This window comes from Saccostrea cucullata, unplaced genomic scaffold, assembly GCF_032062105.1.
Source record: "Saccostrea cucullata isolate Sc308-1 unplaced genomic scaffold, CSIRO_AGI_Scuc_v1 ctg619, whole genome shotgun sequence".
Taxonomy (NCBI): Eukaryota; Metazoa; Mollusca; class Bivalvia; order Ostreida; family Ostreidae; genus Saccostrea; species Saccostrea cuccullata.
Genome location: NW_026926657.1, coordinates 207,600 through 224,116, shown reverse-complemented (window position 1 = coordinate 224,116; position 16,517 = coordinate 207,600). Strand labels below are relative to the sequence as shown.

The 16,517-nt window shown below is 33.3% G+C and overlaps 1 protein-coding gene across 5 annotated transcripts in view; it reads right to left on the bottom strand.

The window, feature by feature from the left end:
- LOC134272355 (histone deacetylase 6-like) overlaps nt 1-16,517 on the bottom strand; it is a 30,345-nt gene extending 13,828 nt beyond the window's left edge. Inside the window, exons 1-15 of one of the 5 annotated variants that reach the window (XM_062754602.1) lie at nt 16,462-16,517; nt 13,812-13,933; nt 13,147-13,288; nt 12,144-12,281; nt 11,494-11,565; nt 8,094-8,119; nt 7,560-7,664; nt 7,210-7,278; nt 6,775-6,901; nt 6,598-6,663; nt 5,471-5,530; nt 3,987-4,076; nt 2,348-2,454; nt 1,578-1,703; nt 1,326-1,478 (exon numbers count right to left, since the gene is read on the bottom strand). In XM_062754602.1, the coding sequence (XP_062610586.1) occupies nt 1,326-1,478; nt 1,578-1,703; nt 2,348-2,454; nt 3,987-4,076; nt 5,471-5,530; nt 6,598-6,663; nt 6,775-6,901; nt 7,210-7,278; nt 7,560-7,664; nt 8,094-8,119; nt 11,494-11,565; nt 12,144-12,281; nt 13,147-13,288; nt 13,812-13,849 (1,319 nt within the window). In that variant the 5' untranslated portion in view covers nt 13,850-13,933; nt 16,462-16,517. The other 4 variants (XM_062754603.1, XM_062754605.1, XM_062754604.1 and 1 more) reach the window with 4 other exon arrangements.

Here is a 16,517-nt window from a genome sequence, read left to right as displayed (position 1 = left end):
TTGAACAAAAATGGCAGCATGGAATGACTTAAATTATAATTACAAATTTTATCCTTATGTTTCCAATGATTCAATGTCTGATAAACTTGCCAATTATTCAACTTTTTTATTTGCAGAAATTTAAAATTAATTAATTACAAATAGGCTCAAGAGATAAACACAGATAATCAAAACTCCCGAAAATCATGCCGTGTCCGTGTATATTTGTCGACTAACTAGTTTTTTAAGCATTGAGAAATGTTTATTTCTTTGTAAAAAAAAATATATATATTATTTTCAATGAATTGATTTCAAGATTATCTTGACCACAATAAGAAGTAAATAATAATTAAAATCAGATTTTTCAAAAAGGCGTTAAAGATCTAAGTACGGTTTATCACAATATTGATCGCGCTATTTGACAAGAACTTAATATTGTACGACTTACTATATTGCTTGTTTACGGGCGATAATTAGTTCGTTCAGCATTCTATTATGTAAATTGTGCTTTTTCATTTTATTTGGATTTTGATAAATAAATTAAGAAAAACAAACAAGGGAAATGCTTATTTTACAAATAACATTCCGATAAAAACTTACAAAACGAAATTTACACGATTCTAAACGCACGATCGCGCACGATTAAAAACGCACACGATTGAGTCTGATACACGAACGATCTTGCACGTTACACGAACGATCACTCACGATACACGAACGATTCTACACGATTGGTTTGTCAACAATAACGTTCCAGCCACTGTACTATGTAAAACTTTGATCGGCCATTTTGGCCCCACCCTACCCCTGGGGGTCATGACTTGAACAAACTTGAATCTTCACTACCTGAGGTTGATTCCACATGAGTTTCATCTTTTCTAGCCCAGTGGTTCTTGAGAAGAAATTTTTTAAAAAATGCCATTAATTTTTCTCTAATTCATAATTATCTCCCCTTGGAAAAGGGCGTGGCCCTTCATTTGAACAAACTTGAATCCCCTTTACCCAAGGATACTTTGTAGCAAGTTTCGTTGAAATTGGCCCAGTGGTTCTTGAGAAGAAGAAGAAAATGTGAAAAGTTTACAACAACGACGACGACGACAACAATGATGACGACGACTACGACAACGACAGACACGGACAAATTTTGATCAGAAAAGCTCACTTGAGCCTTTGGCTCAGGTGAGCTAAAAATGATTGGCAAGTTTCTTTTCTCTGCAGACAGAGAAAGCCCCCGACTCTTCCAATAAGGGGGTGTACAAAATTGGTTCTAAATATTTCTAATTATATAACTACAGTTGTACACTAAAGTCAACACCAGTCTACCACAGCACAAATTCCTACTTTACTTGTGTCTAGTCGTCCTGTGTACAGTGCGAGCCAAAAGTTCATCCACCTGGGCATCTATGATGTGGGCACTTTCCATAACCCCTGGATTCCAGCATTCCTGGTGAAGTGAAAATGACTCAGGCATGTTGTGTGTATAGAAGTTTACTCCATCCCTATGTTAAATAATACAAAATTGAAACAAACTTGTTTTTGTACTTTAATTTCGATTTAAACACAGGGTCAACTTTTTTCCCCAAATAGTGACCACTTACTTTGGGGGCCAGTCCAGCACCCCTGTATTTGAGTTATGTGAAATAGATGATAAATCCCCTTGTAACTGTAAACATTTCCAATATGGTCGTAGCACCTTGATTACATTTAGAATGGAAGATACTGCACTGAAAAAATAAGGTTAGACCAAGTAAATGTATATCACCCACAAATATACATACATTCAATATTCTTTTATAGAGAGGCTACATAAAAAGGAACATGTAGAAATGAAGGTTTCCAACTATAGCTATAAGCGTGTACAGTCAAATATTGTAATCTCAAACTTGACAAGACATATTATGTTTCAACATCTGAGGATTTGAGATAACAGTCAAATCACTTCAACATATGCTATATACTGTATAAAAGGAAATTTTAGCAAGACACAAATTTAGCAATATGTCTTTAACAATTTGTCGGATGTCCTTAAAAAATGATATTTTATTTTTAGCAAGATGTACTTTTAGCAATTTTAAAATGCTCACTTAAGATGCTAAAACAAATAAAACATAGTTATTTTTTAGAGATCTCAACACTATCGCTAATAATGCAAAAATTTAATCCTCGCTAAAAATTCTGCATACACAGTATATGTATCTGAGATATTGGTGTTGTTTTATTGTAGTCTAGGAAAATGTTTGTAAAGCTGCAATTTGATAAATCAATAACACCCTTACAAAATTATATAAGACACAAATTAATACATCTACATGAAAATGTTTTAATCTCTGATATTTACGTGACATCTGAGATAAGAAGCCTTCCTTACCTGTTATTGGGCCTTGTAATGGGATCGACTCTAGGACACGGGTCACCTAACAAGACCTTCAGGGACAAGGCCACTCCCTCAGCCAAGGTCTTAATGCAGTACCCTCCCTACAATAGGTCATTTAGTTAATAATTTACGTAACGTTAATCACAACTAATAACAGCAATCATACCATACTTCACACAGAAAAGAATCAAATACAGAAAAAAAATTGAGATTAAATTCTTGATAGAGAAGCCTGCATAACAGGTACAGTAAAACTCATTTAGTACGAACACGGATATAGTGAATTCACAGATACAGCGAAGTTTTTCTGGGTCCCCGTCAAAATTCTTAACAAATCCTTGTAAAATTTTACGGTTATAACGAACTCTGATATAACGAATTTACTGATATAGCAAACTGATTTTGGGTCCCGTTGAAGTGAAATATAATGAAATTTACATCTTTTATAACGAACTTTCAAAGATCTCAAAATTTTATAAATTGAAATGACTTATTTTTGTTCATGCAATTGTATATAAAATTCAATTCACAATAAAACCTTAGTTACCGAAGGTATGTTTAGTAATATTTGCTTCCCTAACATTTTTGATAGTAATACTTGAACAGGGTTTGAAATTAACAGTCGCCCACTCGCCATTTGCGACCAATATTCCTTGTGGGCGACTTAAAATTATGTTCAAGTAGCCCACATGGCGATTAGAAAATTTACGTTGATAAATATTTGTTTTTTAATTTTGTCCGAATGTTCCTTTTTTTTCTCTTGAAATTTTCGTAATCAGTAAAGTGCTTTATATTTACCAGTGAGAAGTACTTAAACATAAAGCGTCTGAGTGATTGTGACGACGAATGTGACATTGACGCGTCAATGAGCCCAACAAATCAAAAAGTATCTTGGTTGTGTCTGTGAAGAAATCTGCCATGTGCTTGAATATATGATGTTTAATAACCATTTCAATCTTTTTAAACAAAAGAGGACAATTTGAAATTAAGATAAGTCATGCACAATGTTTCTACGGATAGAAAAGAAACACGAGTCATATGATAAAAAAAGAAATAACGAAAAATGGGGTTGTTGTATATTTATTCATCAGAAGGTGTGATAATTTGTGGGCGAATAAATTTTGATGTGGGCCCCAGAATTGCAAGGTTTAGTAGCCCACATGGCGATCAAAGATTACAAGTTAGTTTAAAACCCTGTTGAAGGAAAAAATGCATATTGCGAATTCACTTTATATGATTTTACGAATTCGTTATACGGTTATAGCGAATTCTGGATATAGCGAATTAAATTCACAGGTCCCCAGGACTTCGCTATAACCGAGTTTTACTGTATTCATGTAAACTTAAAATTTGCATGATATATTTAAATATACATGTGAATACAATAAAATACACAAATACACGCAAAAGTCACTTTTTTGGGGGAGGGGGGGGGGGGTAAGTAGCACATTTAAGAGTCTATACTTATGTACAGTAAAACATGCTTACAACAAATTGAAAGCATGCAAGAATCAGAGATTTTTATTCCTTATTTACATCATTCATTGACTTTTAAAACTCACTGAAAGAAACCTGGAATTCATTATAACGATGTCAACAACAAAACTGATTTCTTAATCAACAACGTGTTTACCTCCAGAACCAGACAGAGTTTTCCATCGGCCAGAGGGGACAGCAGACTGACGTACTGAGCGAAGCAGCTGGGGGTCACCTCCATCTCCCCCTGTACAAGATAAAACATCTCTAGGGTAATACATGAAGATAAAGTATAAAGCATCAATGTCATTCATATAAATAAGTTTTTTTTGACTTTGTGAGCATTCCTCTATCTGTATGAACATACTCCATTTTCAATTTTGCCAGATAACACGATGGATATATAAAATATACTTGTTGCATGAAAACTATCTAAAACAACAAGAGATGTTTGTAAAACACTTATGCCCCCCTCCCCCAAATTGGAATTTTTCTAAGTCCAAAAGGGCATAACTGTGTCAAAAATGGTGCGATTGTACCCAAAATAAAATTTGACCAAGATATTTATCTGATAAATCTGTATACCAAATTTCATCTCAGTACGTGCAACCTATGCGAAGAAAATGAACGGAAACTGCAAATAATTGGAATTTTTCTAAGTCTAAGGGACATAACTCTGAGAAAAATGGCGAGATTGTACCCAGAACAGAACTTGACCTACATATACCTCTGATAAATCTGTACGCTAGATTTCATTTCAGTATGTGCAACGGTTGCGAAGAAAATGAACGGAAACTGCAAATAATTGGAATTTTTCTAAGTCTAAGGAACATAACTCTGAGAAAAATGGCGCGATTGTACCAATAACAGAAGTTGACCTATATTTTCATGTAATATATCGGTATACCAAATTCCATTTCAGTATATGCAACGGTTGCAAAGAAAATGACGGAAACTGCAAATAATTGGAATTTTTCTAAGTCTAAGGAACATAACTTTGAGAAAAATGGCGCGATTGTACCCAAAACAGAGCTTAGCCTAGATATTCATGTCATATATCTGTATACCAAATTTCATTTCAGTGCAACGGTTGCGTAGAAAATGAACGGAAACTGCAAATAATTGAAATTTTTCTACATCCAAGGGGCTTAACTCTGTCAAAAATTGTGGCGATTGTACCCAAAACAGAACTTGGCCTAGATATACATGTGATATATTTGTATACCAAACTTCATTTCAGTATGTGCAACGGTTGCAAAGAAAATGAACGGAAACTGGAAATAATCGAAATTTGTCTAAGTCCAAGGGGCATAACTCTGTCAAAGATGGTGCGATTGTACCCAAAACAGAACGTGGCCTGGATATTCATGCGATATATCTGTATACCAAATTTGATTTCAGTATGTGCAACAGTTGTGAAGAAAATGAACGGAAACTGAGTGGACTGACAGACCGACCGACAGACCGACGAACCGACAGACAGCAGCAAAGCAATATGCCCTCCCTTCTTTGAAGGGGGCATAAATATTTCTAATTTTAAGTACTGCCACAGACTTTCATACAGATTATCAAGACACTTTTGTTTGCAGTTTCACATCTAACAACCCAGCTTACATCTTTTTATGTATTATGAAATCTTACCTCAGGACAACCCAGAGCTGCATCATAACCAGCCGACACTAGCACCAGCTGAGGGTTGAACTAAAATAAAGCAAAGGATTCTACTCTGATTAGTCAAATACTGTAAAAGTGGTTATTTACGCGTGGGGGAAATTTACACTACTTACGCGTTAAGCTTAAAACCGCGTAAAATACCCCCGCGCGTAAGGTCACAACATTTGGAATAGTTCTAGATTATTACTTATCTGTTAGACGTGTTGAACCAGTCGTATATTTATCGTGGTATTGAACGCACGTGAATAGGTAAATATATCATAAACTGTGATGAAAACGTAACTGTTTATTATGTTACTTGTGCGACACATCTTAATATTAAATATTTTAAAGCAGCGTCACTCAATTAAGGCTTCATAACATCGATACTCATTTTCATTTCCTTTGTGTATTCGTTTATAGCTTTCTGAATGATTAGTCCAAAATGTTAAATAAACTCACAGTCACTACAATCATACCAGTCCCATTAAATTAATTGTAATAACTCGACACGCAGATACAGGTAAGTAGATTTCACTTTGAAGTTTGAGCTTGTGTTATCATGGTTATTTAATGACAATAAAGCGTACACCAGTTGTTCACACTTCACCGCATTTGACTGTACACATCGATGTTATATTTACCAATCCAACAGTATAAACCGCATAAATTCTTATTGATTTTTTTTGTTTGTTTGTAATTATTTTTTTCTTATCATTTTTAAAGGGTAACAACCCGATGTTAGTGACGATATCGATGGCCGCGTAAATTTTTCTCGGTAACTCGTGTGACCGCGTATATTATACCCACGCGTAATGTTTGACAGTCACAAACGCGTACTTTACAACCAGCGTAAATAACCACTTTTACAGTAGGTGAAAGATCAATTTTATCATGAGATACTGAATCAATATAAACAACATGTTATTTGTTACATTTTTGTATTTTGGCAAAATCAAAATGTCGCAACACTTTTTTGTGAATGTGTTCTTTATATCTGTGAAAAATAGACATTCATTACAAACTGTTAAGAATGCTTTTGAGAAAAAAAATTCCTTAAGTTTACATGTATAACAATCTAAAATTTATAGATAGAATAAAAAGTCCACACAAACCTCATAGGCAATGGGCAGAAGAATGTTGAAGAAGATTGCTAGATAAACACTATTGTCACAACCAATCTGAAAATGTCAAAATTTATCACATCAGCTGTCTTCTTATGACCTTGTACCAAAATAACAAAGAGAAGAATCCCCTCATATTACAATATTCAGTATGGTTGATCTACATACCACATTGAGGGGAACATTGATATTAAATCCAGTGCCCGGTCCTTCACCAATATGGTCGTAGTCTGATTCTCTAAGATAGGGCCATTCCTCCCCGTCTAAGTATTTGTGTATTGAAAAGTATAATACCCTGAAACAGAAAGTCAAGCTTAATAAAATTACACTTAAGAATTTTTTATACATGTAAAATTACATGTACATATAGAAATAAAATGCATGTTTCATCCAACAAAATGACTAATATATTCATTCAAAGATTTCTAAAATATAGCGAACCATTAAAATAACAAACATAAAATATGGACTTATCCCTTCTCATCAGAAAAGTCATTCTAAATTTAAAAAACCTTTTTTATATTGTTAAAATTGGCCATTTGACAAAAAAATATTTACTCTAATAAAGATTCTGTTTACAATTAAGATTTCCTGGTGTCCTACCTGGGGTCATTGTAGAAGAAGTACTGTATTCCTTGACCGTGGTGGACATCCCAGTCCAGAATCAGAACCCTGAAAGCAACAACATTTACAATAAGAATTATGCTTAAGTATTAAGAAAATAGCAAGAACAAACACAACAAATTCAAGTTTTTTATGATCTGATTTTCACTATAAAATTTACATGTATACAGTATTAACTATACAAACTAAAGCTATATAAACTTTATAAGGTCAACATGTTTATTACTAGTCTTGGATTTGTAGACAAGAGGAAATTTTCGACCTTGTAACTCCAACTGTAAAAATAAAAAGCCACAAAATATGTGTGTTTTTTTCCAGAATATAATAACCTTTCCAGTCCATGGACATCCAGGGCTCTTTTGGCAGCTATAGCGACGTTGTTTAACAAGCAGTAACCATTAAACTCATTGTACATCGCATGGTGGCCTGGAGGTCTACAATAATAACATAAACAAATTATATCAGACAGATGGTCAAAGCGTCATTTCTATAAGCATTTTTTTTTAAATTGAAACTAAATTTCAACATGCTGAATACCCTAAATGGTTTGAATTTGTACCTTGCAACAAATACACTGTACTTTATGGTGTGATCTGATAATCTTATTCATCAAGGGGTCAATTTCACAGAAAAACAGTAGATCATGACTATCATTATAGTGATTACTGTGGAATCATTTCAATTCATGGGGGTCAATGTTCTTGGGTAAGCAAAAATTTGTTGGTTTGTGGGTGCATAATTTCGTGGGTAACCCTTATTTACAGAAGAGTCAGTAAATAAATATGTTTATAAAATAAATGTTCGAGGAGATGTAAATACTTAATTTTTTTCAACAAAAAAGATTTTGAAATAATCATGCTTACCTTACTATGGCAAAGCCATTCCGTACCTGGAAATAAAAAGATTTTTCAATTCTTATTTAACTTTTTTATTTTTATAAAAACTTTTCCAATGTATTTAAAAAGATCTGACATCAATTTCTCCAGTTTGACTTTAGTAACAGAGGGGGTTGGAAAATAAAAGCTATTAAGCCATTTTAGAAATAAGATATCATTTTTAGAGTTTCATTGGAGTATGACATAAAGTCGGTCACATGATCAGATTCTATAACGCCCGAAAGGGTGTTATAGTAGATTTGATCATGTACCGACTTCATGTCATATCCCACTGAAACTATAATAAAATGATATTTTATCTCTTATATTTATATTTTACATTTTTTATTTATGTTACGAAGCAATTTAGGCATTATTTAGACTTTGATTTTGGAATGCAATATAAAGTATCTACGTCATGTGACGTCATAGTTGGAACTATCCAAATTGCTCGTGCAGTTTGCTTTCCATACGCAAGAATGTCTGATCATGTGACCAACTGCATGTCATTGAAAATTGAATTTCAATTTTATTAGCATTGTTATATAAGGAAAGACATCAACAAATGTAAACACAGCAAAACTCGTTTAGTACGAACACGGATGTAGTGAATTCATGGATATAGCGAATTTATTTTGGATCCCCAGCTACATAAATTTAACAAATTTCTCATATGGATATAACGAATTATGGATATAGTGAAGTAATTTCATACATAGTTGCCAACTCACCCGATTTCGTCGGGTCACACCCGATTTTTCAACCTGTAACCCGATTATTTTTTATGACCCGGCGGGTCATGCTTATCACCCGATTTTTGCCGAACAACCCGAAAATCTCCCGATTTCCGGATTTGGTTCGTAAATTAGGTTGCACTTTTAACTTCCAGTTACAACCCAAGCTTAGATCTACGTAAACAATGCCGATGGATTAATTATCTGTGCAGGTGTAAACAATTAACTGGGTGTTGTTTTGACAAATCAATGTTTGAAGTCAATTAAAATGGCTTCCGATAGAACTAGATCGTTATCAGGGCCAACAGGAACAAATTGAACCAAACATATGTCTCTGATTGAACCAAGAAAAAGAGAAACATTATTTATGTACATAATCAAGGAATCTTGGGATAAAAAACTTTCATTCTAGATAAAATAAAGTGATCAAAGACAGTGTAGGCCTAACTTCAAATTTAAAACATGTTGCAGTAGTTAATTAATTAAGAGAAAGGAAAAATAACTTCAAAACTGAAATTGGTATGCTTTCAAATTTAGCAGAAACTTAAAAGGCTTATTTAGAAAAAAAAGGCACATTTACTTCAGGTCAATCCTGAAATATGAAACCTTCAATTTTCATTTTTAACATGTAAATTAAAGCAAATTAATTAATTATGTATAATTTTTTTGTCATAGTAAATTAAATCCCTTTTCAATAAAAGAATTCTCAATACACAAATACTTTGTATATATACTGACATGCAAAAGAAACGCAACAAGCAGTAATCTACAAATGTTTGATTTTTTTATCTTATGATTTTTTAAAAGCGAATAAAGTAAAGCTAAACTCACTTTTCAGATCATCAGAGATTTGATAAAAATGTTAAATGTTTATCTGTTTACTTTAATAAGTAAAATATGACTGTTAAAACACCCCCCTCCAAGCCACTCAAGTAAAACGTGCAAGACTGTCCTAAACAACAATTGCAGTTTAATTTCTACGATACAATAGGTTTATTAAAATCGAGATCTGAGCGAAGGAATTATTCTTTGGCATTTTTAAATGCTCGTTTTTCAGATGATTAGGTCGAATTTTCTCTAACTTAGAGCAGTGTAGCCACTCTTGGACTTCCGGTACAAGGACTGTCCTTAATGCATATAATACGTAAGACCCTGTTGAGACTTAATGTAGTGAAATTTTGCATCAGCAACTCTCCATCACCTTTACATTGAAATTTTCCAGCTAGAGCAATGGAAATGCGTAAATAAGCCATTTTCAAGCAGCCTTAGCAACGTTACGGGAAACGAAAGGAGAGTTTATTTTTTTGAAATATTGCTGCATTACTTATGCATACATGTTAACTCTCCCGATTTAGGCGGGAGTCTACCGCTTTTTCACTCCATCTCCCGCCTACCGATTTAATTCAGAAATCTACCGCTTTTCTTCAAAAGCTGCGTCTAAAGTATTTTTGGTTCGCTTGGGTATCCATTTTTGAAGCCACTCTCATAAAATCTCGCTATATATCGCGTGATTTGACTCGGAATCATACAAACGCTTTTTTTGTACATAGATTTCAAGCAAGGATTTGACAACGACAACAACACAAGACTACCAATGATTACATTGGTTACGATAAAATTAATCAACATCCTGCCATGAAAAAGGAGATACAGCTTTTAAGAATTAGATGAAAACATTTGACATCGTCTTTAAAAGCACAGAAGCTCACAACTTTATCATTAAAGTCAATAGAAATCACTCGATTGACCAAGCCATGTGGCACATCTCTACTTTCGTTTTCGATCATCGCGGGAAATCTGATTTATATAACGAAAGATAGGAACTTGTTTTAGATCTAGATTAAACCATGTCATCATTTGTTTTGTTTAAAAACTGAATGAACATTCAGAATTATTGCTTCTAGGCTATATCAGCAAAGATCACTCTTCAAAAGGCTAAGTAAAGCAGCCAATCCAAGCAAAATGATGAGCATGAAAAATATTTGAATTTGTACAATTTATGTCAAACTTAATGTGTTTCTGTCTTCTTCTTTGCTGTTGATATTTAAGATTAATTAGTGTAGGTACCTTATTTCATTTAAGGCTTATAATATACATGTATATTACATAAAAGATATCGATAATCCAAGCGTTAAACAACACGCGCGCAATGCTACCGCTTTTGAGGTCTGAATCTCCCTATTTTTCATCACAATAGGTTAACATGTATGACTTATGATGAACAGTAAAAAACCCTAAAAACTCCATAATATTGCCAAATGTTTTGTTAAACATGCAATTTTTGATTTCTGTTAAGCAGACACAAACTTGACTTCCGGTTATGGTATGGAAATCATTCAACCGTTAAATTACCAATGTTTACCTAATTGAAGATATTCATGATTTTAAGATACAAAATTCTTTACTTTACATTATTATTTCTTTCTAAAGTAGGGTGTTGCGTTTCTTTTGCGTGTCAGTATATGTATAAAATTTAATCATGGTAAATATGTCGTGAATGTCGTTACGCGTTATGACCAGATTTTTTACTTTCCAAATCTGGTCATGACCAGATTTTTACATGCTGGAGGTTGGCAAGTATGTTCATAGGTCCAAGTGACTTTGTTATAACCGAGTTTTACTGTATTAAGTATTTAATAAGACAAAAGTCGTACCTTTCCATTTAGAACTTCATCTACAATGTTGAGTGTGGAGCCCAGAGCAAGACGAGAATTTCTTAAAATGTCCTGTTAAGAGTTACAGAGAGAATTGATGAAATCAAACAAATAATGTTACATGGCCTTTAATCCTACTTCAGTGTGAGTAAAATTAGGGAATAGCTATCTTCTAATTTGGTATTTGTGATCGTTAGTGCTGATTTAAAGGTTGCAAGTACTAAACTAGAAGATAGTTATTTCCATTCTAATGCAATCTATGCATTTTGTTTGATCTTTACGTCTTATTTTGTGAATTTTGTTATATGAAATATGTCACGGAGCATTGTGTTTTTGCGTCACTCTATTATGACATCACAAAGAAAAGCTGTCACTCTCGTAAATGGTTGTTTTACTGCTTCAAACATCAGTGCATTAGCCAATCAAAATGTGTTTTACAAAACAAATTGCATTAGAATATATGGTTAATTAATGGATACACTGTTTTTGGAAAGTAGAATCATATTATGCTAGAAATAATACCCATAGGGAGTAACAAAATAAGTGACAGCTCTTTTTTTAGTTTACAACGCTTGGATCTGTACATCTCTAGTTTATGTGTCTGAATACAAGGAGAGTGCTACAGTTTCTGCAGCATACTTTAACAATACCTTGTGGAAGTACAGGTAGTCATATTTCTGAGATAAGGTCTCCATTTCTTCTTTGGTCATGGATTCTGATTTCTTCAGGATCTCCAGATGATCTGGATGATGTAAAGTCAAAATTTCTTCATCGTTTGCTTTTCTGGTCTTTAAAAAGGAGTTCAGGTTTTAGAATTTTTCATACAGGAAATATAAATTATTTTGATGAAAATTTGATTTTCGGAACAGTCATGTCACACAAAATAATGGAAAAATATGATATACTTTCATATATACTGTAGATTCCTAAATATACGCGTGGAATTAATCATCGCGTAATTTCGCGAGAAGCAACACACGTGAAATAAAATTACTTGCCTTTATTTTTATGGTGCTGAAATCTATGTAAATTCTCTTGATCAACCGTCCATTCATGAATTATTATTCTTGCGATTTGACCTGAAAGACCCAGTTCGCGATAAAAAGTACTCGCGAAAAATAAGGAATTTACAGTATATATAGAAACATTTGTTAAAAAACACTATTACCCACTGATTCATGAAACCACGCCTTTCAGTGAAGCAACATTGCCGATGGGTGATATTCCAAAAAATGTTGGATTGTTTACTCCTGTGATTTACCTGTACTCTAGTACACCTGTCCAGCAGTCCATAGTGTTTACACCTGTGTGATTTACCTGTACTCTAGTACACCTGTCCAGCAGTCCATAGAGTTTACAAAAATGTGATTTACCTGTACTCTAGTACACCTGTCCAGCAAAATAAAAAGTTTACACCTGTGTGATTTACCTGTACTCTAGTACACCTGTCCAGCAGTCCATAGTGTTTACACCTGTGTGATTTACCTGTACTCTAGTACACCTGTCCAGCAGTCCATAGTGTTTACACCTGTGTGATTTACCTGTACTCTAGTACACCTGTCCAGCAGTCCATAGTGTTTACACCTGTGTGATTTACCTGTACTCTAGTACACCTGTCCAGCAGTCCATAGTGTTTACACCTGTGTGATTTACCTGTACTCTAGTACACCTGTCCAGCAGTCCATAGTGTTTACACCTCTCTATAATACCAGTGTACCTCTCTGGTTTCTCTGTGAAGGCTTCATTCCACATGTGGTAATGACTGGACATCAATTCATCATACACAACTCCCGTCCTACAAAAATAAAATTTAGCTCAAAAAAAGACACTCTGACAGCCATTTCATGACAACGTGAATATGATAAAAGATATTTTCGATTTCTTAATCATTTAAAATTCAGTTATAATGAATCATATGGATATTTTGGAGTGATTTGGAAGTTCCAATCGCCTTACTTTTTACCCTGGATATTTCAATTCTTGGATATCTCAAGGTTTTTTTTCTTGGTCTGATTGAAATCAAATTATGATTCACTGTATCAATGTGCTTTAAATTTGAAATGTAAGCTTGCATAAATCATAAAAACAAATTAGTCTGATCTGTTGAATTTTCCTGACACAATAATTGCTCCCCCATTTAAATTACTTATTGAAATAGTGAAAAGGCTTTACCAATGATTATGACATTTTTTGTTAAAAGAAGGATTCAAGGCAAAGATTTTACAGTTTACCCCCTTACCTGTTAAAGGGAGTGACTTCTGACACAGTTTACCTTTACCTGTTATAGGGAGTAACTTCTGACACAGTTTAACCTTTACCTGTTATAGGGAGAGACTTCCTCTGACACAGATGCCATGGCCTTTATTTACTGGTTCCCAACACAAACCATTTTACTGGTCTTCTCCACCATTTATCCAATCTGATAACAGCACCACTGGATCTGACAAAACCAAAATCATAGGGTCAGTACAAGTTAAGCAGGTTTAGTAAGAACACGAGACTAAGTACTGTACAGTTTAAGTTAAGTCTAGACAAGCTAATTAAACATGTAAAGCAGGATTCTCATAAACGTAAAAATCGGCATATAGGACACAAAAAATTAGTTGTGAAGCAGGGTTCTTAAAACTGATGTGACCGCGAACTCATGAGTGGATGTGTCCTCGATAGCCAAAACATTTGGGTGTGTTAAAAATTCTCAGATTTCAAATGTCAGGATTTGACAAAAATATTTCGTACAAGGAATACTGCCTGAAAAAAATGTCCAAATTAATGTGTTTACCAAGATGGAAAATTCAAATGACCCCTTTAATCTTTGATTATGTGGGCATAACTACTGCTGTTTCATAAGAGATAAATTTATCAAGAGCTAATTTGTCTTCATTAGAAAAAGGTTAAAGGTCATTCTTCTTAACATTTCCATACTTCATGGCATAGCAGGTCATAAAGAACTGTGTTGATTTATTAGAATGGCTCTTCTTTTAGGGCCAAACAATCACCTGTAAATCTCATAACTGTATAGGAAATAAAATGCCAATGAACATTTTTTTACTCATTATTTATAAAAGAATATGACAATTTAGGTAATTAACTTGCATTCACTGCCACAGCAAAAGGATTTTCATTTACCATGATTTATGGTACTCAAAAACATTTAAATCAATTAAAAAAAAATTATAAATTTAAAGAAAGATTTCACTTGCAAACAATAATCAAATATACTTTAATTATGAGCTGAGGCAATATACACAACTGTTTATACAGATACTTTACATCATTGCATTATAATGCAACAGTGATTGGTATTTAATTATAAAGAATTAAGCAACTGTTTGGCATGTTTACAAATAAATGTGATTAATAAACTCATAGTGTGCATTAATAAAATTTCAAACACATACTTAGCCTAAATACTCTAATATGTTTATAATATTATTTCTAAATAGCACTGAACTCCAAAGAGTCCAATCCATGAATATACAACTGTATACACTTAATGAAGCTTAAATGAGAATTCATAAATCATAAAATCCACTAAACATCTGTTTTAATAATCTTAAACAATCTTAAAACTCTTTATATTCCCACTAATTAGAGAGTTTATTGGACCTAATCCAATGTAATTAGACAGAAAACAACAAAACACACCAAGGACAAGATGTAGATTACTAAAAACTGGAGGAATAATTAAGAAAGCAATTTACCTGTATGAAATACTCGTTAAAAGACGTTAGACGACGTTGACAGCATTGAATGAATTACGCACAGGGCAAATCTGTTTTATAGTGAACAAATTCCAATGTTAATTAATCTGACCCAGATACAAATTTAATTGAATAAAGCCATTGAAATGTGACACTGACAGAGGAAATCCTACAATGACAAACAGGGGTCAGTGATTCCGACAGGCACCTCTGGGTCGGGCTAAGGACTGCTGTTATTGGTCGATACAACACTATCTCTACCCCTCGTAGATAATTGTAATTAAAGTCATTCACCCTCAGACCTATCTTGTGTTTTTACTCATTGGTGACAAAAAATGCTAAAAGACATTTGTATTATACATTTTAAAAGGAAGTGGAAAATGCTAATTAATGTGTCATAATGCTTATTTGTCAAAAAAAAAAAATGAAATTTACAACAACTCGTATATATTTTCTTTATAATTTTTACTCTGACTGTCTCATGCATCTAACAGGCTCCAGCACTGCAACAAAATTATCTGAATGATTTTAATATCTTCATGTGAACTAAGTTGGTTTGACGGTATATACTGTACATAAAAATTAACACTTTCATTTTTGGCTTAGTCCATACAATACCAATGAAAACTAATAGCCTACGTGCTGTAAATCATTCCAAGCATGACCTTGCAGAACACATATATCTATGTGCCTCTCAAAAATAACCATTTTTATATTTGTACATTTGACAATGTTGAACCTCATAAGCCTATATATTACTAAAATAAATCTGAAAATGCTGTGAAGTTTTTAATGGCAATATAAGCTTTGTCATTCAGTCAAATTATTGCCTTCTTTCATTATTATTATAAAAAATCAACAAAATTATGAAAAATCTATATAAAAAAAAACAAACAAACAAACAAAAACACACACAGCTTACACAACCTGATCAAGATCAAAAATAAATTTAAAGGAATTAAGACGGATTTGTTTTTTTCGTTTTCCTATTTTCACTGTGTTTCTTTATATCAATTATGAATAGACTAGCCTAAAGACTGTTCTGCCTTATTTAGTATACATCTACATGTAGGAGGGATGAACAAGTGAGAGACAGAGAAAGACTAAGAGAGAAGATCGTTTTCATAAATATATCATCACAAACAATACTTTGATGTTTATCATTTGTGCGAACTCCTTTGAAACGCTGATTGAAGGTTACTCTGATCAAAGAATAACATAACATGTATTTCTTGATTAAAACATCTAAAACCGGTACAGTATTTACCTTTCATTGAATTCAGCGCCACTACGTGCATTCCCTTTTCCGGTTCATGGAAGCCG